This window comes from Onychomys torridus, chromosome 5, assembly GCF_903995425.1.
Source record: "Onychomys torridus chromosome 5, mOncTor1.1, whole genome shotgun sequence".
NCBI classification, from domain to species: Eukaryota; Metazoa; Chordata; class Mammalia; order Rodentia; family Cricetidae; genus Onychomys; species Onychomys torridus.
The window spans coordinates 35,065,584-35,089,191 of record NC_050447.1 but is presented as its reverse complement, the minus strand read 5'-3'; the positions used below and the strand labels follow the sequence as shown (position 1 = coordinate 35,089,191).

At 36.2% G+C, this 23,608-nt stretch overlaps 1 protein-coding gene across 9 annotated transcripts in view; it reads right to left on the bottom strand.

The window, feature by feature from the left end:
• Nfat5 (nuclear factor of activated T cells 5) overlaps positions 1–23,608 on the bottom strand; it is an 86,556-nt gene that overhangs the window by 26,797 nt on the left and 36,151 nt on the right. For 4 of the 9 annotated variants that reach the window (XM_036188727.1, XM_036188728.1, XM_036188729.1 and 1 more), the window contains 4 exons: positions 11,752–12,310; positions 6,552–6,744; positions 3,135–3,325; positions 201–373 (listed from right to left, as the gene is read on the bottom strand). In XM_036188727.1, coding sequence (XP_036044620.1) covers positions 201–373; positions 3,135–3,325; positions 6,552–6,744; positions 11,752–12,310 — 1,116 coding nt within the window. Of the gene's footprint in view, positions 1–200; positions 374–3,134; positions 3,326–6,551; positions 6,745–11,751; positions 12,311–12,759; positions 12,822–23,608 lie in introns of all 9 variants that reach the window. The other 5 variants (XM_036188733.1, XM_036188736.1, XM_036188731.1 and 2 more) reach the window with 4 other exon arrangements.

The following is a 23,608-nucleotide window of genomic DNA, read 5'->3' as shown; positions in this document are numbered from 1 at the left end:
TGGATTCAAGCTGTCTTCCTGTGTCAGCTTCCCAAATGGCTAGGAGCATGAGTGCTTGCCACTGTGTTCTCTTGACTACAGCTTTAAAATGTTTTCAGTTTGAGATGTTCATGAGCTGAAGTATAAAACATTAAAATTTACAGATACCTGAAAATTGACAGTACGTAAAGAACTCTTCATATATCTGGCTTCTTACTTACTACACAAAATGGGAGAAGAGGGTGTCTGCAGTGTCAGAGTGGAGCCATCTTTCCTTGTGATATTAACTCGAAAAACCAATCGGGCACGAGTGCTCTTTTTCTTGGAACCAGCAATTCCTATTCTGGCTTCAACATCAGCATTCCTCAGCTTCAATATTCCTACACAGTCCACCCTGAAAACAGGAAAAAAAAAAAAAACATACTAAGTACCACTATTATTGTCTAAATAGTACAACTTTTTTTGGGGGGGGGGAGTAGGAGGGTTGAGACAGGATTTTTTCTGTGTATCCCCGGCTGTCCTGGAATTAGATCTGCAGACCAGGCTGACCCAGAACTCAAAGACCCTCCTGAGTGCTGGGATTAAAAGTGAGTGGCACCACTGCCCAGCAATAGTATATTATAAAACAAGTTTCTTCTTTTTTAAAAAAAGGCTGATTCTTTACTAATTCTTTGAACATGTAATAGTCATAAGGCCCCAAAGTCAGAAAATACCAAAGGATAAATTTTAAATATTCAAAGCTCTTAATCGTGTCAATCTTCATTTTAAAATGGAAAAAACAGTAAAAAATAAAATTATTCTTTTTTTTGAGACAGGGTTTCTCTGTAGCTTTGGAGGCTGTACTAGAACTCGCTTTGTATACCAGGCTGGCCTTGAACTCACAAAGATCCACCTGTCTCTGCCTCCTGAGTGCTGGGATTACAGGCGTGCGCCACCACTGCCCGGCTATAAAATTATTCTTAAATGTGAACATAAGTAATGGCCTACAAGAGATTTATTCTGTGCTTTTAAAAAATATAGCGGCAGTGGTGGTGCATGCCTTTAGTCCCAGCCCTCCAGAGGCAGAGGCAGAGGCAGAGGCAGAGGCAGAGGCAGAGGCAGAGGGATCTCTGAGTTCCAGGGCAGCCTGGTCTACAGAATGAGTTCCAGGACAATTAGGGCTACACAGAGAAACCCTGTCTTGAAAAACCAAAGAGAAAAAGAGACAGACCCTCAAAATCTTCTATTTTCTGGAACTAGAAATATTTTCTTGATTATCATAAAAGTTATAATATATAAAAGAACTATCAGACTGCAACCCACAGAACCATGGAGGCTATATATATAGCAAGGGGAACCCTAGGTTGACTATGGCTTATAATAAGTTTTGGTTTCACTCAATTACTGAGCAAGCCTCAATGAAACATTTCACTATTAAGATAAAAATTTATACTGTATCAAGCTGATAACAGAAAAATAAATTAAATAAATAAATAAATAAATAAATAAATAAAGAAAGAAAGAAAGAAAGAAAGAAAGAAAGAAAGAAAGAACGAACCCAGCCATACCACTCTTGGGCATATACCCAAGGAATGTTCAATCATACCACAAAGATACATGCTCAACTATGTTCATAGCAGCATTATCTGTAATAGTCAGAACCTGGAAACAACCTAGATGCCTGTTCACCTGAAGAATGGATTAAGAAAATGTGTAGCTGGGCAGTTATGGTGCACGCCTGTAATCCCAGCATACGGGAAGCAGAGGCAGTCGGATTTCTGTGAGTTTGAGTCCAGCCTAGTCTACAAAGTGAGTTCCAGGACAGCCTCCAAAGCTACACAGAGAAACCTTGTCTCAAAAAACCAAAAAAAAAAAAAACCAAAAAAAAAAAAAAGAAAGAAAGAAAGAAAGAATATGTGGTACATATACACAATGGAGGACTACTCAGCAGAGAAAAACAATGACAGCATGAAATTTGCAGGCAAATGGATGGAACTAAAAAATAATTATCCTCAGTGAGGTAATCCAGACTCAGAAGGACAAACATGGTGTGTACTCACTCATAAGTGGATACTAGATATAAAGCAAAGGACAATCAGACTGCAACCCACAGATCCAGGGAGACTACATAGCAGGGGGACCCTAGGATGACTGTGGCTTATAATAAGTTTTGGTTTCACTCAATCACTGTGCAAGCTTCAGTGAAACATTTCACTATAAGGATAAGAATTTATACTGTATCAAGCTGATAATAGAAAATAAAAACAAACAAACAAAAACAAAACAAACAAACTGAGTCCAAGTATTAAACACGAGTTCTACAAAGAAGACATAATAAGGGAAATTGCTTTTCTATTTCTAACTCTGCTGTGATTTTGTTGTTGTTTTTGTTTTGGGTGGTGTATAAAAATACATTTGGAGGTTGGGGATTTAGCTCAGTGGTAGAGCGCTTGCCTAGCAAGTGTAAGGCCCTGGGTTCGATCCTCAGCTCCACACTAAGAAAACAAAACAAAACAAACAAACAAACAAACAAATATATATATATATTTGATAGTGAAGTGTAAAATAAAAAAGAGCTACTTAGTAGTAAGCCTGAGCTAATGGCTGAGCAGTTATAATTTAAAAGAATAAGAAAATAAGGTAAGATAAAATAAAATAAAAAATTTCATAGGAGCTAGAGAGATGGCTCACAGGTTAAGAGCACTTGCCACTCTTACAGAGAACTTGGGTTTGGTTCCCAGCAGTCATGAAGGCTGGCTCACAACTCTCTGTCACTCTAGATCCAGGAGATCCAACATCCTCTTCTCATCTCTGTGGGCAACTGCACACACATAATGCACATAAACTCACACAGTCATACACACATACCCATAATTTAAAAATTCTGCCAAGAGCCAGTTCCAGCCTGGACTACACAATAGTTCCAGGACAGCCAGGGCTATGTAGACAGATCCTGTCTCCAAAAAGAATAAAACCAAAACTAAAACAAAAAAACCCAACCAAACAAAAAAGTATAAAAAATTTGCCATGCATAGTGGCACACATCACTCAGCACTCAGATGGCATGGCAGACTTCTGTGAGTTTGTGGCCAGCCTGGTCTGTATAGAGGGTTCCAGGCCAGTCAGTGTGACATCCTACAACCTTGCACAGGGAAAAAAATGTATCAAGTACTTACGCCAGTGTCATGTTGTTGCTAGGATCAAGGCCAACTTCTATAACAGTGGTGCCTTCAATGTCCACTTCTTTGCATGGAGTAGTATTTCGTCCAGTCACCCTACAGGCTTGATAAAATCCATGTGGTTTCACTCGACCAGAATCATTGCCCACAAACACCTGCAACACTACTGGTTCATTATGACCTTCCAGCTGGAATCAGATAACATGCAGAAAAAGCACTAGTTAGCATTTCAAATAAGCTCATTATAAACTAAGCATTCAAAATCAAATCCTGGCTGGGCAGTGGTGGCACACGCCTTTAACCCCATCACTTAAGAGGCAGAGGCTGGCAGATCTCTGTGAGTTCAAGGTCAGTTTGGGCTACAGGTGAGTTCCAGGAAAGGCGCAAAGCTACACAGAGAAACCCTGTCTCGAAAAACCAAAAAAAAAATCTTGTATTTAAAACTAGATGAAGAAACCGCACTTGGAAGGCAAAGACAAGCGGATCTCTGTGAGTTCATCTAAAGAGCAGGTTCTAGGACAGGCTCCAAAGCTACACAGAGAAACCCTGTCTCGAAAAACCAAAAAGAAAAAAAAGTTAGATGAAGAAATAGTAAGAAAAATAGGTAAAAACTTTTTTGAGTTGTGAAGACTGAACCCAGGTGCTCACCCCTGAGCCACACACCCAGTCCAAAATCTTTCTTATAAAAAAACTGGAGGGTTGGGGATTTAGCTCAGTGGTAGAGCGCTTGCTAAGCAAGCCCTGGGTTCGATCCTCAGCTCCAAAAAGAAAACGGAATCAGGCATGGTAGCATGCACCTTTAATCACAGCAGACAGGTGGATCTCTTTGAGTTCCAAGACAGCTAGAACTATACACAGTCCTGTCTCAAAAAAATAAAGCTAGCGGAGGGAGCTGAAATAAAGGCCAGGCTCAAAACTAAAGATAAAGAAAAATATTGCACGGGATCTACAATAACTACATTTTAATTACTTTAGATGCCTAAGCTAAACCATCACATAATCTATTTGTATAAGCGAATGGGAATACATACACAACCGCTCAGACAGTGTATCTATTCATTATGCTTTATAGTAAAACACTGAAGCTGCTGATAAAGTGCACAAGAGAAACTACAAAAATGTCACATCTTTATATCCCACTATAGGAGCATCTCTGGGCAGTGACTACCATTATCAGGGAAATAATTAAGGAAATAAGGAAGTGTGTATGCACTCTGATTTCCTTTTACAGATGGATTATGAAATTATTTAGCAGAGAACAGAGAACATGTCAAGTTTTTTGGGATTTTTGTTTGTTTGTTTTTGGAGTGTCTGTTGAGTGATTAAGAACACTGACAAAACAATTAAAATATCCAGCTAAACACACACAAAGCATAACTTGAATTTCCTTCTTGCCTATTATGTGTCCTGGACTTGAGGGATTGGATGCAGATAGATTAGAGCGGTAACACTGGTGTAAATAAATGATCATAGACAAGTTTCCCAATCCTGAGCTTTAATCATGATTTCATTCAAAAATGAAATGACAGTTCATGTTTTCAATAATAATATTCTTTATAATAAATATACCAAGTGATAAAATTTTACTTCAAGTCAAAGTTCTTAAAAGGTAATTCTTACAACTTTAAAAATCTTATTTTTGTTTTGAGACAGGTAGTCCTGGCTGGCCTGGAACTCTCTATAGAGACTATGTTGACCTCCAACTCATGAAGATATGCCAGTCTCTGACTCTTAAATGCTGGAATTAAAAGCATGTGCTACTAGGGGCTGGAGAGATGGCTCAGAGATTAATTTTGTGGAATATTAGGCTAAGATATGTTGTATTTGTTTATGCTGTAGAACATTTGTTTAACGATGTAAAGATGTGTTGCATTTTTATGTTACATTTGTTTAACTCTGTGAAGCTGTGTTACTATGCCTACCTAAAACACATAACTGGTCTAATGAAGAGCTGAATGGCCAATTGTTAAGCAGGAGAGGGAGACAGGTGGGGCAGAGAGGCAGCGAGAAAGAATAAAACAGAAGAGAGGAGAGAGGAGAGAGGAAAGAAGAGGAAGAGGACAACTGAGGCTAGCCACACAGCCAGCAACAGAATAAGAAGGAAAGAGAGGTATACAGAACTGAGAAAAGTAAAAGCCCAGAGGCAAAAGGTATGCAGGATAATTTAAATTAAGAAAAGCAGACAAGAAACAAGCCAATCTAAGGCTGAGCATTCATAAGTGTATTTATCTGGGAACTGGGTGGTGGGCCCCCAAAGGGGAAAGAGTTAAAAAACAAAACAGAAAAACAAAACAAAACAACAACAACAACAACAACAACAAAAAAACCTCACGAACTAGAGTACTCGCTGCTTGGGGCGGTGGTGGCGCATGCCTTTAATCCCAGCATTCGGGAGGCAGAGGCAGGCAGATCTCTGTGAGTTTGAGGCCAGCCTGGGCTACAGAGTGAGTTCCAGGAAAGGTGCAAAGCTACACGGAGAAACACTGTCTCAAAAACAAACAAACAAACAAACAAACAAACAAAAACCACAAAACCCCCCCCACAAAAACCAAAACCAACCAACCAAACAAAAACAAAGAGTACTCGCTGCTCCACTGCTCGTCCAGAGGTCCTGAGTTCAATTTCCAGCACTGACACGGTGGCTCACAACCATCTATAACAGAATCTGATGCCCTCTCTGGCCTGCATTTGTACATGTGGACAGAACACTCGTATATTAAAGAAAAGCTATAAATAAAATCGTGCTCTATCATGCCTGGTTAAGTTCTTAGCAATTTCTACTATGTTTCTTTGCATTCACTTAAAACTGCTTCTTGAATAAAACTTTTCTGGACGAATCTACTACCACTACCAAACAAAAAAGGAAGATAACTGAAAAGCTGTAGATATTTCTTCTTTTCAGAACATACTCTCATCTTTCTAACTAAAATTTAACCAGGCATGCCTATAATTTAAGCACTCAGGAGACTGAGGCAGGAGGTGTGCCATGAATTCAAGGCTGGCCTGGATTATAGTAAAACATATCTCAAAAAAACCCCAAAACCAACCAGCTAAACAAACAACAATTCAAATATTATCTAAGTACTACTATTTGGCTTGTGGCCCAATTAGACATTTGTTTCCTATTATACTGAGCTAATAATTCTATCCTTCTATTCCAGGAAACTTTTTCTGAGGTTTAAATAATTAATAAAAATTAAAGGAAATTCATCACACACACATGCATTATTTTTACAATTATTTGATGGTTGTGTGTAGGGAGCATGTATGTGGGCATGCGTGTGCCATGGCGTGGGTATGTGGAGGTCAGGACAACTATGTAGAGCCAGTTCTCTTTGGGTTCTGGGAATAAACCTTTACTGGCAAAGCCATCTCATTGGTCAGTCTTCACACATTACTAAATAAAATGAGTACCTTCACTGTCGGAAAGCCTTGCTGTGTTCTGTCCTTTACTGAGCCTCGGCTGCCCTCTGTCAGGTACCGAGCTCGGTGCTGGGTTTCAGGCTGTACAACTATCTTCAGTTCCTTCCCCTCACTTTTAACCGGATACTGTCCACACAACATAGGGCTCTTCTTTACTCCAGTTCCCTTTTGGTTGTCCAATGTTCTGAGAAACCAAAGCACAACATGGGAAGAAAACATCAAAAACTTTTCTACAAAAGCTACTTCAATAAAGGAAGAAACAGAAAGATGAAAACACTAAAAATAACTGCTTAGAATATTGATAAAATAGAACACAGCCTAAAGGAAGAAACATCCTATATAACCAAAGTATCTAAAATATTTCTGAACCAAGTATAACTATATGCCATGAAAAAGAAAGCTGGACAGGGAAAAGGGAAAAAATGGTTGGGTGGAAGAAGGAAAACGATGCAGTAATTTCTGAAGTTTTCACACTGCAATCCAGTTAAAATATAGTGTCAAAATCACATGAGTCTTCTAGAAAGCTAAAAGACTATGGTCACATTTTAATCAGATTTGCAAAGCAAAAGAAAAAAGAGAACAGCGAGAACTACGAAGCCAGCACACAAGGCCTACAGGTTCAACAATGGAGGGAGATGTATACATCCTTTTGGATTTCTTTCTCAGTAAATCAAAATAAGAAATTTATAATAAAAAATCAGTGACTCAATTTTTATTGGGAAATGAAGTTTACTTTAAATAATAAGTGTAATTTTTTTCCAGATTATTTTTATCTGTGACTGGTTAAATGAAAAAAGCTCAAAAAAAATCTTATAATCTGAGCTCGATAGCAAAGGTAATTGTACTTAGTTTTTTTTTAATTGTGGAAGCTTTTGTAGTTTTTTGGAGACAGGTTCTCATAATACCCCAGGCTGTCTTCAAGCTGCTGTCTAGCTGAGGATGCCCTTATAGTGCCACCCCACCTAGCACATGCCTGGCTCTAAGACTATGTTTTAAGCATTTGTTTATAATATAATATCCAAAACTGTGATTAGAACTTCTATAAAGTAGCTAATGTAATACAAATACCCGATGAAAATAAGCAGAATAAAACCATACACACCCCTTTGAGCAATATGAAACAGATTTAAAATTATCCATTTTTGTTCCTGAAAAGTCAGGCCTATCATGCTTTTTTACTCACAACAAAGTAACTGGATCCCCAGAAGAGGATCATGATTTTTAGAACAACTTAAACCTGCTCTAAACTTTACCAATACAGATGTAACCAGCTGTTGCCGCAATAAAAACGACCCCTAGGGAAGGGCCAGAAGTATGGAGGAAAGGCCAACCCTGACACAGGATTCAGCAGCACTGACAGGGCAAGCTCACATGAGATGTTTGCTGATGAAGGCAAACAGGAAGAAGAAGAAAAAAAGACTAGGAAAGCCAAGAGGAAAAGGAGCTTCGATAACAGGAAAGTGGGCAAGACCAGACCCTAAGCCATTTACACAAGGCTGACACCATTAAGTCAAAGATTACCTGTATGTGTGAGTCATTTTAAAGGCCCTAGAGGTATAAATCTATGAACAAAAGTACCAGGCTGAAGCTGGAACAATTTGTGACAAATAATGTGTTTATTAGTTTGTTTTTTTAGAGTTCTGAGTGAATTCAAATGTTTGGTTTGAAGAGTGTACAATTTCTTAAACATGAGATTCTATAATGATCTCTTTGTATTCGTCTTATTACCAAAGAGGGGAAAAAGATATATGGAAACTATGCAAACATATCCCCCACATACATATATATACAAGAACTGAAAGAAACTGTAACATAATGATAGTAGCAGTTTACACGAGTGACTAGATTATAGGTTATTTACTTACTTTCTTATATTTTTCAAATATTTATAGTTCATATGTATTAGTCATAATAGAAAATGAAAAATTTTAGACTGAAGTACCAAGAAAACTTGAATGACATGACAACTAATTTTGTCAGGTGTGCTTTTTATATTTATTTATACTAGTCAAGCTAGCATTTTGAAAGTAAATGAAAATGATTCCTATAAAACAAGTATCTTGTTTGGAATGAACATCTGTTGAATGAATTGATATATATGCTAAAAAATATTTATCTTTGATACATATATCAAATATATATTTATATACACACACTAAAATGATAACAGGGGCTGGAGAGATGGCTCTGAGGTTAAGAGCACCAACTGCTCTTCCAGAGGTCCTGAGTTCAATTCCCAGCAACCACATGGTGGCTCACAACCATCTGTAATGAGATCTGTCTCCTTCTTCTGTATACATAATAAATAAATAAATCTAAAAAAAAATACAAAAAGATAACAAAGAATTAAATAATTTCTAAAATACTGAAAATAATTCTGCTTTTTAAAAAATTTTTTTGAGAGAGAGCTCTTATCACACAGCCCAAATGGCCTTGAACTCACTATAAGCCAGGCTCGTTTCCCTCTCATAAGCCCATGGCCTCAGCCTCCCATGTGCTGAGCTTACACACATTTACCACCTACCATGCCTGTTCTTGCAACTATATTCTAAAATTCCCTAGGTTTAAATGGAAAAATGGAAAGCATGTATATTTACATCTATAGACATGGTTGATTGATTTTTGCAGGGCAGGGCATCAAAGCCAGGGCTTTCCTCATTTTAGGAAGGGACTCCATCACTGGAGTCTTACATCTAAATGACAACTACCATAGACAATGTGATGTGGCATGTTCTACTTAGAATGACATTCAGGTTCTGTGCTAGATATTCCTTCAGGTTGTCTATGTCATCAAAGTAATTTTTACTACAAAAAAGTCTAATATGACTTTCATATCCACATAATATCACATCTAAACTTATAGAACTTTAGAAGAAACAAGGCTGCTGAGTCTCAGGCCATTAGCTGAAGAATTTAAGAATGATACAGTCAGCAATATTTACATATAAGCAGCTTTTAAAAAAAGATGTTTCCTTAATAAGCTCTAACTTTTTAGTTGTAAAAGTAACTGTTCTTCTGTCCATCAGTTATTAAGACTTCTGGTATCATGAAGATAAATGAACTGCTATATGCAACACACTCTAAAGTTCATTTAATAAATATTTAGCATTATATAAACTTCAAATTATGTCACCTCATATTGAAGACTATATTACTCATCTCTCAAAACATTTCAAGATTTCATGTTTCTAACATCTTTCTCATCATTGGAAAAAAACAGGCAATTAGCTAGAACTACAGATTAAGAATGGTTGTCCATGTATTTTACATTTGCTTTCATCCTTTCCTCAATATATTCCTCATAAATTCAAATTTTAAACTTCTTCATCATTTCCATATACTATTGTCAAATAATTGTCCATTACCTAAGAAGATGGGCATTTCTTCTGCTGCTTGATGAAGTTTCTGCTTCATGAATTATTTCATGAAAGTTTTGTCTTGACCAATGTCATTATACTTTCCCTGGTAACCTCAAATCATTTCTAAGATATATCTATCATACAAAAGCAGAAGCAGAAAAGATGTACGTCAAGAAATCTTTTCAATCAGCAACAGTAAATCACTGTTTGACTTTGACTATCCCTAAGTCAAAACTTTACTGTTCTTAACTGGAAACTTTAATAACCATTTCAGTACAAATAGAAAAATATCTTTCTCTGAAACTTTATGAAGACCTTTTCCACCGCAGCCCAGAAAGCACACATTTATTGACATCCACACACCTTTCAGATCTGTACTATCAGTCACACTTCCTTAGAGGACTTGGGGTGTTGCATCGTGTTTCAGAGCCTTAACCTACATTTTATAGTTGAATAAAATACTCCTTTTTCAATTTCTGGACTATTAAACTGTGACATATTAGGAAAAGCTGTATATCACGTTTTCTTTTGGAAACTGCCTAATGTAGACTTTTTAAAACTGTAAAGCATTTAAATTATTCAACTAAATCATTCTAAAGGAATTTATTTATTTATTTAAGTAAAAGTATAAAGGGAAAAAAGTAGGCTAATTTTTTTCAAATTAATTTTTAGGTTAGACTATAAGGATATGAGCTTCATTATGGGATTTCAAACTTGTGAGTATAGACTTAACTAATTCTTGCTTAAATGACTGCTATTAATTTTAAAATGTACACAGGGGATCATTTACAGGCACATTTAATATTTATTATGGCAAATATATTACTGAGTTGGATTTTTAATGTAACAGATCAAAGATGTCATCATGGAGTACACCAATCAAAGCTTTTTTTTTGGCAATGTGGGAATTGCAAGTGATCCTGGGTTACCTAAAGAATCATATTCTGCCTCCTTAAAAACTAATTCTCAAAATCTAATGAGTTAAATTTTACTGAATATACTGTAGAAAACTTACTTTCAAAAGTCCAGCAACTAAATATTACAATTAAAATACTAAAGGAGTCCTAAAGTAAATCACGTTAATCTGTATTATAGCATGGAATATTCTGTAACATAACCATTGAAATGGATTTGGTGAGTAGTGTACCAAGGGCACAGATGGAACAGAAAGCTTGAAATGTACCCATGATCCTGTTTCATCGTCTTTCAAGTAAGAAACAGAATGTGGAGGGCGAGAGGGATAAAAAGAGTAACATTTTTTAAAAAAATTCCTGAACTGGAACTATGTATCAAAGAAAAAAAATTCAAACAAAGGAACCTATATGAGAATAGAGTCATCTTTGTTTTTTTCTTGTTTTCATCAAGTAAAGATGAAAAACAAAAATAAAACATAAAATTCTTTTAAAAATATAATGGAATGAACCATATGAAATAAACTGCTAAAAGAACAAATTAACTTCTGGAGAACATTTAAGTGTTTTAGCTAGCATCACCATACTATTACTTATTTCTACAGGTAAATATATTTTTAAATCCTTTTAAAATAAGTCAGTTTGAAGTTTAAAAGTTATTTCAAAACAGATTATCTTTTCTATTACACCTACTACTAAACATACCCATAATAAAATTCCTTTGCTATAATCTACTGCTATTTTAAAATTATTTTTCTAGTAAAATTTGATTTTAAGTTGAAAATTTCATGTACTTCAAGGATAAAATTAGCATTTTTGCTTTATATGCAAATTTGAACTGAGAATTAAGAAAATTTGGGAATGATTTACGTTTTTGCTTTGCATAATGGTGATAGAACTTTAAAAAATGTGGATACCAACCCATTTCCAGCTTTTGAGTTGCCTTTGTTGTCCGTGGTAAGCTGAGAAAGCACATAGTGAGGTGCTTTGGCACTGTCGGCATCAAATATATCCATATTAGATTCTTCACAATCTCGTCGTTTGACCCCCGGCCTCTGCTTTGGATTTCGTTTTCGTGATTTACGAGGTACCTCAGTGTTATCATTGTAGGAACTGGTGCTCATGTTACTGAAGTTGGAGGGGGAATCCTCCATCCACATACTGCAGCTCTGCTCAGATTCCAATCCACACCCCTCATCCTGGCAGGACATCCGACTGTTATCCAGCAAGTCCTCAGGTGGTGGTGAGATGTACAAAACTGTGTGCCTCTTCGGGGTTGATGGATGCTGCTGAACTGTGTTACCGGTTAACTGCTTTTCACTTACCCCTCTGTTACTTACCCCCACGGCTGAGGAGCAGCTCTCCACTTGCATAGCCTTGCTGTCGGTGACTGAGGTAGAATAAATGGTAGGGCTGGAAGAGGTGGTAAAGGAGCTGCAAGCACCGCCCATGGAGGAAGAGGAGGGAGCTGAAGAAGCATCTGCAGTGTACAATCCAAGAGTAAATACACTATACATGTTTTCACCTATGCTGGCTAGCAGTCCCAATGAAAATGTGATTTGTGAACTGATTGTTTTCCCCAAAACAAATAATTAGAATTTGGTTAAGTTTTAGAATATAAGTGCTTTAAGCAATACAAAGCCTAAGAAATACAATTTTTAAAAAATGCCCAAATAGCATTTTTACTTTTGTTATAATTGATAAATTTTTAAGAATCTAATTTAGTGTTTTAAGCTGTAAAGCAAGAATAAAGCTTTTATTGCCTCAGCTGAATGTTCTGTTGAATTTTAATCATTTAAAAGTAATATAGAAAACCCCAATATGAAATATATGTTTGTGGTCCACATTCAATGCCAATTAAATAATTCATTATAGAATTTGAAAAGTGGGACTGTGCTTAGCCACAAAATATTAAAATAAGTTTCTAACCTATGAAGCAGAGAACTACAGGTCATTTTTAATGCAGACACTCCCTGCTTCAGAGGCAAATCCTGGAATAAAAATATGAGAAAATAAATGAGAAAAGAGCTGCTGATTATTCCAGATACCAATTATAAAATGAAAAATAAAGAGAGGGAAAAAAAGATAGTCAACTGAACTGGAGGCAAAATGGAACTGGTACCATCACTGTAACTTGACTGTAAAATCCTTGAGAATAAACGTGAGAGGGTAATGGAGACATGCTTGGTTGCAGAGGATAAACAAACAGGCTGGTCACTGAAAATCTCAAAGTTGGAAACAGCACATCAAAACCATGAGTAACAAAAAAAAATCCATCCTTTAAGAATGAATAAAAAGCAGAAAAGGGTGGATACTAGATGGACTTTTCTTATAAAGTCTTATGTGTTCAAAAATTAGCTTCTTTCTATTAGCTCTCTTTTAAAAAGGCCTGCTAATTGTATATGGTAGTAAACAGCAAATCTTACTGTCTAAAGCCTAGCAAAAAAATTAAGCATGAAAATTTCTAGAACACAAGAATTCCTATAAAAATATCTTAAATCATTTATCAAGTATGCATTGCAAAATTTAAGTAAGTCTCTGCAGAACAGATTGTGCATCAATTAGCAGTAGCACTGAGACATACTAACACTGCTTAGGCTGGAGGTTACCTGTAATTCAAATTACTATTTTATCATGTACAATATATAATTGTACACATAAATAAAAATCGGTAATGTGCTTAAATTTAATTTGTGTCTACAACCATTTATGCTACAGTTTTAAAACTGCACAATAAAAATTCAAATGTGATGCACCATTACTTAAATGTAATGCACCGTTAATGAAATCACTCATTTTCAATTGTAGAGCTAAAATGTAAGAAAGTCAGTGTTTAGGTAATAAAAAGCTGTGCTACTAAATTAACTGAACCCAACTGAAAGCATGTATCAAAACATATGAATTACTTCAAAGAATGACAACCACCCCCGAATTTTTCATTGTTGTCAAGGTTGAAGAGCACAGTCATGTTAGCGATCTGTAATGTGATCTATGTAATGCCACTCAAAAGTTTTCTCCCAACTACCATAAGTCAAAGAACCTGAAGAAGTTGATGATACCAGTTCCACTTTACAGTCTGCATCCTGTCAAATGCAGTAGCTGAAATTAGAAAATTCAGTCACTTTTAAACTGCATTCCAATTTAAAGAAAAATTTATCAAATTTGTATCATGCATTAATGCAATGTTTTCTTGGTAAATAAATATTTTTAAAGATCTGTAAAAACTACAAAATCTAGATGCTAAGGTCAATGACAGTTTAGGAGCTGGTTTGTAGCCACTTTGGGTTTAAATATATTTTTTCTTTTCCTTTGGAAAATACAATGGTGCTCATTTTGGACAAAATAGGAAAGATATATCTAATGTTCCTTCATCTGTTCCAACTATTGGCTATAATGAAACTAAAATTTGTGTTTGTGTGTGTCTATATTCTTGACTTTCAGAGAAATTCTTTAACAGCACGCACTATTTGCAGTGGATCACACAAAGCAAGCAGCATGAATGCTATAAACTTGTATTTTTCTAAAGCACTTACTCCAGCCCACCTTTCTGAGTCTAACTATCATGCGCACAAGAATGCAGAATATGAACATCTCAGAGATCCCTGCCAAGGACAGAGGGAAAGTATATGTGTAAGGCCATAATGAAGTCAACAGCAAATTATGTAGTTCTGATGTTCTGATATATGTGTTTTGGTTTTTGATCCAGGATTCCTGGCTTACAGCTCCTAGAAATCTCCTAAGTTGAATAGAACAATAAGTATCTATGGTTAAAATTTTGGCCTTCTGCTTCAGAATGATAAAGATGGGTTTTGTTGCCTTTTTTTTTTCTTTTAAAAAAACAGTGTCTCTCTTGTTTTCTGGTTTTAATTTATAACAAGCATTTTTCAACCGCCTGAGATTGTATCAATAAGGTAGTTTGGGGGGAAGTTGCTAAAACACACAAGACGGGACAAGGGGCTGATTGCCACAAGAATAAACATGTCCTCAAGTCAAAGGGTTAGTGCTCACAGCCCCATCCTCCCACTTAGAGAGCCTGGAGATTAGGGAAATAAACAACACCAAAAATTTAGCCAATCATATTTATATGTCCTATGAATCATCTCATTGGTCTATTCATTTCTGTGCTTTAAAATACTCTTAAAATGAATTAGAAAATGTGTTTCCTGAGTTCTCTGAGTTGCTGTACTAGAAAATTAATTGAATTAAAAAAGGGGATCATAGAAAGTTCATTTATACGCAGTCAGATGAATACTGGCAAACAAGTTGGGTTGGAGATTATTTAAATGTAAAATCCTTAGATTGTATAGCACTACAGCAGCAGTACCTGATACAGGCAAACTACTGAGAGTTCAGAGATAACAACTTGCCCTTTATCTAGAGAGTCTTTCCTAAAAATATAATGTAACTACTTAGAGATTGCTTATTTACATGTTAACCCTAAATTTACCACAAAAAAAATCTTAATATTATTTCATTAAAATATAAAAACAAGGATAACAAGGACATTTTCAATTTCTAAACACTAACCTGTCAATTTCAAGTATTACTAGAACAATAATACAGAATAATTCTGGGAATACTATAAATATTCTTAAGTTACCTTTAAAGACCTTTCAGGCAATTATATAATCATTCAAAAAATTAACTGGCATTCTATAAAACTGAAGTGATAAGAAAATCCTGCTTGTTTATATTTTGGGGGGCATGATTTGTTTGAAGCAGTCTTACTATGTATCTCTGGCTGGCCTTGAACTCACAGAGACCTGCCTGCTCCTGCCTTTTCAGTAGTGGGATTAAAGGGGTGTGTCGCCACGATCAGCTGTTTTGTTTTTGTGGTAGGGTCTTGCTGTGTAGCCCACGTGGGCCTTGTATTCACAGCACTCTTCTTGCTGCACCCTGCTGAGTGCTGAGATTGCAGGTGTGCACTGCCATCTTGGTCTTGTGCACTCATTTCTATTTGTAAGTTCCTATGAACAAAACATGGTAACACTTCCCTGGCCTGTTTTCAGTACAAACACCCTATTTTGATGTTAGGAATGTTCAGTCTTTGTTAAACTGCTGCTTATTAAAAACACAGAACCCCAAAGTGTTTTAATAAATGCTTTTTTAAAAGTTACAGCTGGATTTTTTTATTTGCTTTTTATTTATTTATTTGTTTGTTTGTTTGTTTGTTTTTTGGAGCTGAGGATTGAACCCAGGGCCTTGCGCTTGCTAGGCAAGTGCTCTACCACTGAACTAAATCCCCAACCCTTAATAAATGTTTTAATCTCTTTTTAAAATGTTTTATTTTGGGTTTATGTGTATAGGTGTTTTGCCTGTCTGAATGAAATTGTACCATGTGCTTGCAATGCCCAAAACGGTCAGAAGAGGGCACTGGGTTGTGTCAGATTCTAGTTATAGACTTGTGAGCCACTAAGTGAGTGCAGGGACTCAAACCCTGGTTCCCAGAAAAACACTCTGATTTTATTGCCTTATAGAGCAAAATAGTTACAATGTATTTCCATGATTAATTACACAATCTTATTTGTTCCTTGAGTTACTCCCCCCCCCCCACGCCCCAGACAGGGTTTCTACCACCACCGCCCGGCTTACCCATCTTTTGTAACCATGGAAGTTTTCCCCTAAACTTATTTACTCATCTAAGTACTATGTGAATACATCTCTATTTTCTTTTGTGAAATAACTGTTTTTAAACTTAGCTTAATTTATATAAGCTAACTATTTTTCCACAAAACTTTCTGTGACCACAGAGAATATCACAAATAGGAAATATCCAGAGGAAAACTGACAATCTACAATTTACTAGTGAAAATTTATTACCTCAGAAGAATATATTAATTAAAAAAAAAATTTTTGGAGCTAAGGATCAAACCCAGGGCCTTGCGCTTGCTAGGCAAGTGCTCTACCACTGAGCTAAATCCCCAACCCTAATTTTAAATTTTATAAATGAAGGGAATCAGCCAGGTGGTGGTGGCACACGTCTTTAATCCCAGCACTTGGGAGGCAGAGGCAGGTGAATCTTTGTGAGTTCAAGGCTAGCTTGGTCTACAAAGCAACTTCCAGAACAGAACAGCCAGGGCTATTACACAGAGAAACCCTGTCTCAAAAAAAAAAAATTAAAAACAAGATAAAAATAAAATAAATGAAGGGAACCTGGGCATAGTAGCATATGCTTTTAATTCGAGAACTTGGGAGACAGAGGTAGGTAAAACTCTGTGAGTACAAGGACAGCCAAGCAAGGGCAGCCAAGGCTATGCAGAATGACTCTGTCTCAAAAAAAAAAAAAAACCACCCAAACAAAAAAGGAAACCTCAGCCAGCGGTGGTGGCGCACACCTTTAATCCCAGCACTCGGGAGGCAGACAGGCGGATCTCTGTAAGTTCAAAGCTAGCCTGGTCTATAGAGCAAGATCCAGGACAGGTGCCAAAGATACATAGAGAAACCCTGTCTCAAAAACAAACAAACAAAAGGGGGGGGGCATCAACATCATGTCTCTCGTGTCCTGTGGTTGTATTCTAGTCTTTGCAAATTAAATGTCACCCATTATGATGAACTTGAACTGTCCATATGGCTTATTTTTCTTATTGTTATAGTTATATATTTACTCTGTGTGTGTGTGTGTGTGTGTGTGTGTGTGTGTGTGTGTGTGTGTGTGTGCTCACATGTCATTGCACACATGTAGAGGTCAGATGACAAATTGTGTGAGTCATTTCTCTTTGTCTGCCATGTGAGTTCCAGGGATCCAACTCAAGTTGTTGGGTATGGTAGCAAGTATCTCAACTCACTGACCCATCTCACTGGCCCTCTTTGGCTTCTCTGAATTGACAGAGGGAATTAAGAGCACAGATTAGTAGCAGAGCAATGCCTACCACTCACGAGGCCCTGGCTTCACTTCCCATTACAAAGAAAATGTTGACACATCATTAAAGGTCACTATGAATGTTCAAAATACCTGGGATAAAAAGATTGTCAGAAAAACATGCCAGAATATACAAATATCTAATTTGTTAAGAAAAAATAAACTAGATTTTAAGTTTTATCATATACAGAAACCTATGTTATTTTATATATCCCTTGCTTAAACAACACTTTAAAATGAAGAACTCAGTTCTAGATGGTATAAGTTATTTAACAACCATAACATTAGTGCTTAAAATGATATTGTATTTTATCTGATAATAATACTCACAGAGAGCTTAAAACTAGAACTATTCTTTAAGATCCTCAAAACAAATAAACATGTTTCACTGATTTAAAATCCATCCCATTAATGATATTTAATTAAGACCCTGAGTTCAGATCTGATCCTAGCAATTAAGTATGCACACATATTTGTACATTTTCAATTATCTATGCAAATTAAATTTTCTAAAAGGACCCTGCAAAGGCCATGAACTTTTTGTAGTGTACTATGTAAGCCAATAGTGGAACAGAGAAGGAGGCAACTACTGCCTACTCAGAAATATCCCTGAAAACCAGCACAGGCACTGGGTATACACTTTCTGATCTATCATACACCAAGGAAACTCGGTTATTCTTGATGAGGAGCATTATTTGTCTTACTGGTAAACATCTTGTCTCACAAAAGTCACCAGATATAAGGACATATATATTTTCAGATCAAAGAAAAAAAGACACAAGGTTTTTGTTGCCAATAAACTGAAACACAGAAGACACAGAGTGGCTGCAAACCTGCTTTTTCAACACCTTACATGCCAACCTTCATTTTCTATTTTTCTTCTTATAATATTCATGTAAAGTTTAATACTTTACAAACAGATTTAGTTTCAATCAGTATCAATCTGCTATTTAGAAAAAAAAAAAAGGAGAGAAGACAGAATGAAAGAAGTAAGACTTATGGAGAAGTCTGAAAGCGAGACCGACCTATGCCCTGGGTGAGATTGGATGGGCTAAGTGTCTCTGGTGCTATTTGTCTTCACTACTGACAGACACTGCCACACAACCCACCACACGAAGCCTGTCTCTGAACGGTGAAGCTAGAATGCAAGTTAAGCTCATTAATGGAAACAACTAGCATCCCAGCACATAAAACAAGCGATCCAGATTATTTACAAAAAACAACAACAAAAATTGTAGGACTGATCAATTTACATGTTTAAAACAGTTTCAATTTCCCACATGTACTTTTCCCACCCAAAGTAAGTTTACATGCTATAATAATCAATATTTTAGGATAAACTTAAAAAAATTAGTATCAGATAAATGCATGTAAAGAAAAACTTTTTACCCAAACTTTGGTTAACTCATATTCACCAATTTATTTTCCTGTTTATAAATGCAATCTAATCCATAAGCCAGAATGCTCTCTTTTATGTGGTTGTTTTAAACTTTTAGGCTGTGCCTTTATCCAAACATTCTTAAGAAGTAGAAGGAGCCAGGCAGTGGTGGTGCACGATTTCAGTCCTAGCTCTTGGGAGACAGAGGCAGGAGGATCTCTGTGAGTTCGAAACCTGATCTACATACTGAGTTCCAGGACAGCCAAGACTGTTACACAGAGAAACTTTGTCTTGTGGGGGGTGGTGGGAGGGGGGAGAAGTAGGAGGAGACATATTCTGAACAAAGCATTTAAGGCTGTATATAACAAAGATCCTATCTCAAAACAAAACAACAACATGCCAACTATTTTTAATTTCTTTGTCACACCAAATGGCCACATACTTTCTTACAACACCCTCTAGAAAGTTACCAATTGGGGGTGGTAGCCCATGCCTATAATCCCAGAACTTTAGAGGCCAAGGAAGGAGGATTGCTATAGTTAAATGCCTGCCTGGACTACATACCCTGAGTCCTGAACTACATACCCTGAATCCAGGTATGCTGACAATATGCTGTAATCCCAGGACTTGGAATGTCAGGAGGAGCAGGAATTTGAGATCATCCTCTGCTACATGGCTCAAGTTTATCTGAGACCTTCTCTCAAATAAATAAAAACACTAGGCCATCAGATGGCTTGGACAGGTTAAGGCACTTGCTGCCAAGCCTAAGGATCTGAGTTTGATCCTAGGTCATACAAAATGAAAGAAATGACTGAAAAATTGTACTCAAAACTTCACATGCACACCACAGAAAGTGCATTCCTCAATAAATAAATATATAAGCTGGGTGGTGGTGGCGCACGCCTGTAATCCCAGCACTCGGGAGGTAGAGGCAGGTGGATCTCTGTGAGTTCGAGGCCAGCCTGGTCTACAGAGCTAGTCCAGGACAGACTCCAAAGCTACAGAGAAACCCTGTCTAAGGGGGGAGAAAAGGAATAAATAAATGTTATAGAACAAACAAAAAATTACCAAACAAAATAAACAAACCCAAACCAAACCAAAATAGAACAGAAAAAACCCTAACAGAGACTATGTACGTATGATGTAGTGTGTATGTGTGTGGGGGGGAAATAGTCACTTATGTGGGAGTGTATGGAAACCAGCCAGGATAATCTTCCTCAATCACTTCTCTACTTTATTTTCTTTGAGACTTGTTTTGTTGTTATTTTTACTTGGTTTTTTTTTGTTCGGTTTTGATTTTTTTTTTTTTTAAAACTAAACCCGAAGCTTGCCATTTTTGATTAAACTGGCTGGCCATGGAGCCTTTGAGAGATCCACCTGTCTTTGCATACATACACACCCCAGTCAAGGTTACAGAAATGTACCAACGCAACAAGTTCTACATGGAGTCTGCAAATCTGAACTAAGGTTTTCAAGCTCGATTACCATCTCCCTAGGCCTCAACAGAGGTTCTACTGTTCAAGCTTTATGACTGTAGCTACCTATACATGTTTTAAAAAGCTGCCTTGTGGATTAGTGTACTGAGGCTATACTGCTTCTAAAAAAGACAAACTACAGACATCAGAATCTGGAAGGTAGAGATAGGTAGAGGAGGATCTGGAGTTCCAGGCTAGGCTTGTCTATATAGGGAACTGGAGATTCAAAATAAATGAATTATACACTCTTTGTTATCTTTTTGTTATTGTTTTGTTTTTGTTTTGAGACAGTCATCCTACGTAGCTCAGGCTGGCCTCAAACTTAGCAGCCATACCTGCAGGCAGGTATGGACTCTAGAAAGACTTTTAACTCAAATTCTTGAGCTAAACAATGAATTGCACACTGGATGTAGTAGCACATACCTATAATCCCAGCACCCTAGAGGCAAAGGCAGAGGGAACCCCCGGAGTTTGAAGACAATCTGTTCTAAATTTACACTAAGAAATATCATGTCCATCAAATATCCCCCAAATGAAAATAGATGAAGTAATTTGCCTTTTTTTTTTTTTTTTTTGGTAGTGGGAGAGAAGCAGGATCTCATATAGCTCAGGCTAGTTTCAAATTTACTATGTTGCAGAGGATGACCCTGAACTACTGATTTCCCCCCAAATCTCAAATGCTGGTATTATAGGTATATTACCTAGTTTCTTTCTTTCTTTCTTTCTTTCTTTTTTTTTTTTATTGATTGATTGTGCAATGGGGTTTTGCCTGCATGTATGTTTGTATGAAGGTGTTAAATCCCCTGGAACTGGAGTTATAGACAGTTGTGAACTGCCATGTGGGTGCTGGGAATTAAACCCAGGTCCTTTAGAAGAGCAGTCAGTGCTCTTAACCACTGGGCCATCTCTCCAGCTACTACCTGGTTTCTTAAATTGAGATAATAAAGGTTAATACTAATTTCCATGAATATTTATTATTATAAACAAATGTCAGGGTTAAAAACTCTAAATGTATAACTAAAAATAATATTCGGTTGCTATAACTTTTATTTCTCTTGGTCAACTCCTTATTTTGCTAATACTATTAATTCACTGACTTTATTTATTTGTTTGTTTGTTTATTTGGACCTGAGGACCGAACCCAGGGCTTTGCACTTGCTAGGCAATAGCAAGCGCTCTGCCACTGAGCTAAATCCCCAACCCCCTGGCTTTTTTTTTTTTTTTTTTTTTTTTTTTTTTTAAAGAAAATAGCCTCTGTCATAGCTACTTTTTTTTTTTTTTTAATAAAAACTTGCATCACTGTCTAAAGTTTTCACTTCTGAATCTATCATTTATTGACATATAGAACTTCAAATTCTTAAATACTTTCCCAGGAGAATTCTTAAAAACAAGCAGGTAAACGAATTTCAAACTAATGAAAGGTTCTGACCTTGTCTTCATATAGGAGAGGAACTGGTCCTCCTGTCCTCATCTTCCCGCATCCTAACCCTGGGTCTCACAAAGCAAAAAAGATACTACTGATGAGCGTATGTAAAGGGGTAATAGTACAAGACCAAAATCCTAACCATTGAAAAGGGGCTGGGAAACATCCTTTTACCCAGGATTCTGGATTCTGGATCAGCAGCATCACATTTATTTATGCCCTCAGTACTATGTGAGGAGAAAGAAAAATAATTCTGCATTGGTGAATCTGAGAAACACATTTTTAATAATTAATAAAGAATGTCATGAACACACATATTCCCGGTCTCTAAAATTTTTTAAAATTTAAACTGATTTAAAATTTGTGAAACACAAACCTTTATGGCAGAACTAGAAGTCTGTTCCCACCAGGCCCTCATACCTGATAGCAGCCAATCCAGCTCCTTCAAAACTCTGAAGAATTAACTATATCAAAAGTCATCATTTTTATGCATTTCACATGTAAACAGCAAATGCTACAGATTTTTGTTTTTAAAAAACATCAGATATTTAAATTAATGTGCATTTCCCTAGCTATCAAGCTTCTGGCCAGAAGGACATTGAGTAACTTGGTAATATGTTCTCAGTTTTTCTCTTTGATAGTTGTATCACCAAGGCTATCGATCTGATAAATAAAATTGTGACTCCAATGATGTCACATGTAATACATACTGATGTCCCTACAATTACTACTCTATAATTTAAACTCTTATCCATAACAGTATATAATAAAGAAGTCTTTCCTATTAATAAGACATCAGAAAATAAACTATATTGGCTACTAAAAAAAGTAGATATGCAAATTAAAAAATCATTAATTACTTGAATTTAGATCACAGAAATTTTCTGTGAGAAGAAAACTTTCAACATTACTTTTTTATTCTCTTTACCATTTTTATAATGCCAATGATTTCAAGATAATAAGAATTTACTGGGATGGAGATATGTTTTGGTGGTAGAGCACCTGCCTATCATGCATGAGGCCTTGAGTTTAATCCCCAGGTCCACAAATGTAAATACATTTATGTACATATATGTATATAGACAGATAGCTTTAGAATATTTCCTTTGGTCAAATCTTTTATCTTCATGTTTCAATTCACAGCTTTTAATCTAATTTACCTGGAAAGACTTCCTCAACTATACAGGAGGTGAAATTTTTCATTAGTGACCCCAAATCAAGGGCTTTAACTATCTATTCATAATAATTTCTGAAACACGTGGCTATTTAAAGGAAAGTGTTCTTTTTCTAAACTTAGCTATCTTTTTTCAGCTTTTAAAAGGAACTGGATCTACTGAAAACAGATGTTAAAAAGCACAGAAGAAACAGACTTGTAGTTCTATGCAAATTCAAAATGTACTTATAAAAACAATTTCAAGACACAAAGAAATCAGTTAGTCAATTTCTACATGTGGATTTAAAGTGAAACAATACTTCTTTAAAATATTTTCTATTTTGTTTTATGATTCAATCTTTAAAAACTAGATTTAAAGCTCCAAATAAAAAAAAAATTCAGAGCCACTTTAGAATCTGGTAGATATGAGATCATCTTATCAAATTGATCACTAAAAAGCTCACTAATTCACAGTTAAATCCACAGAAAC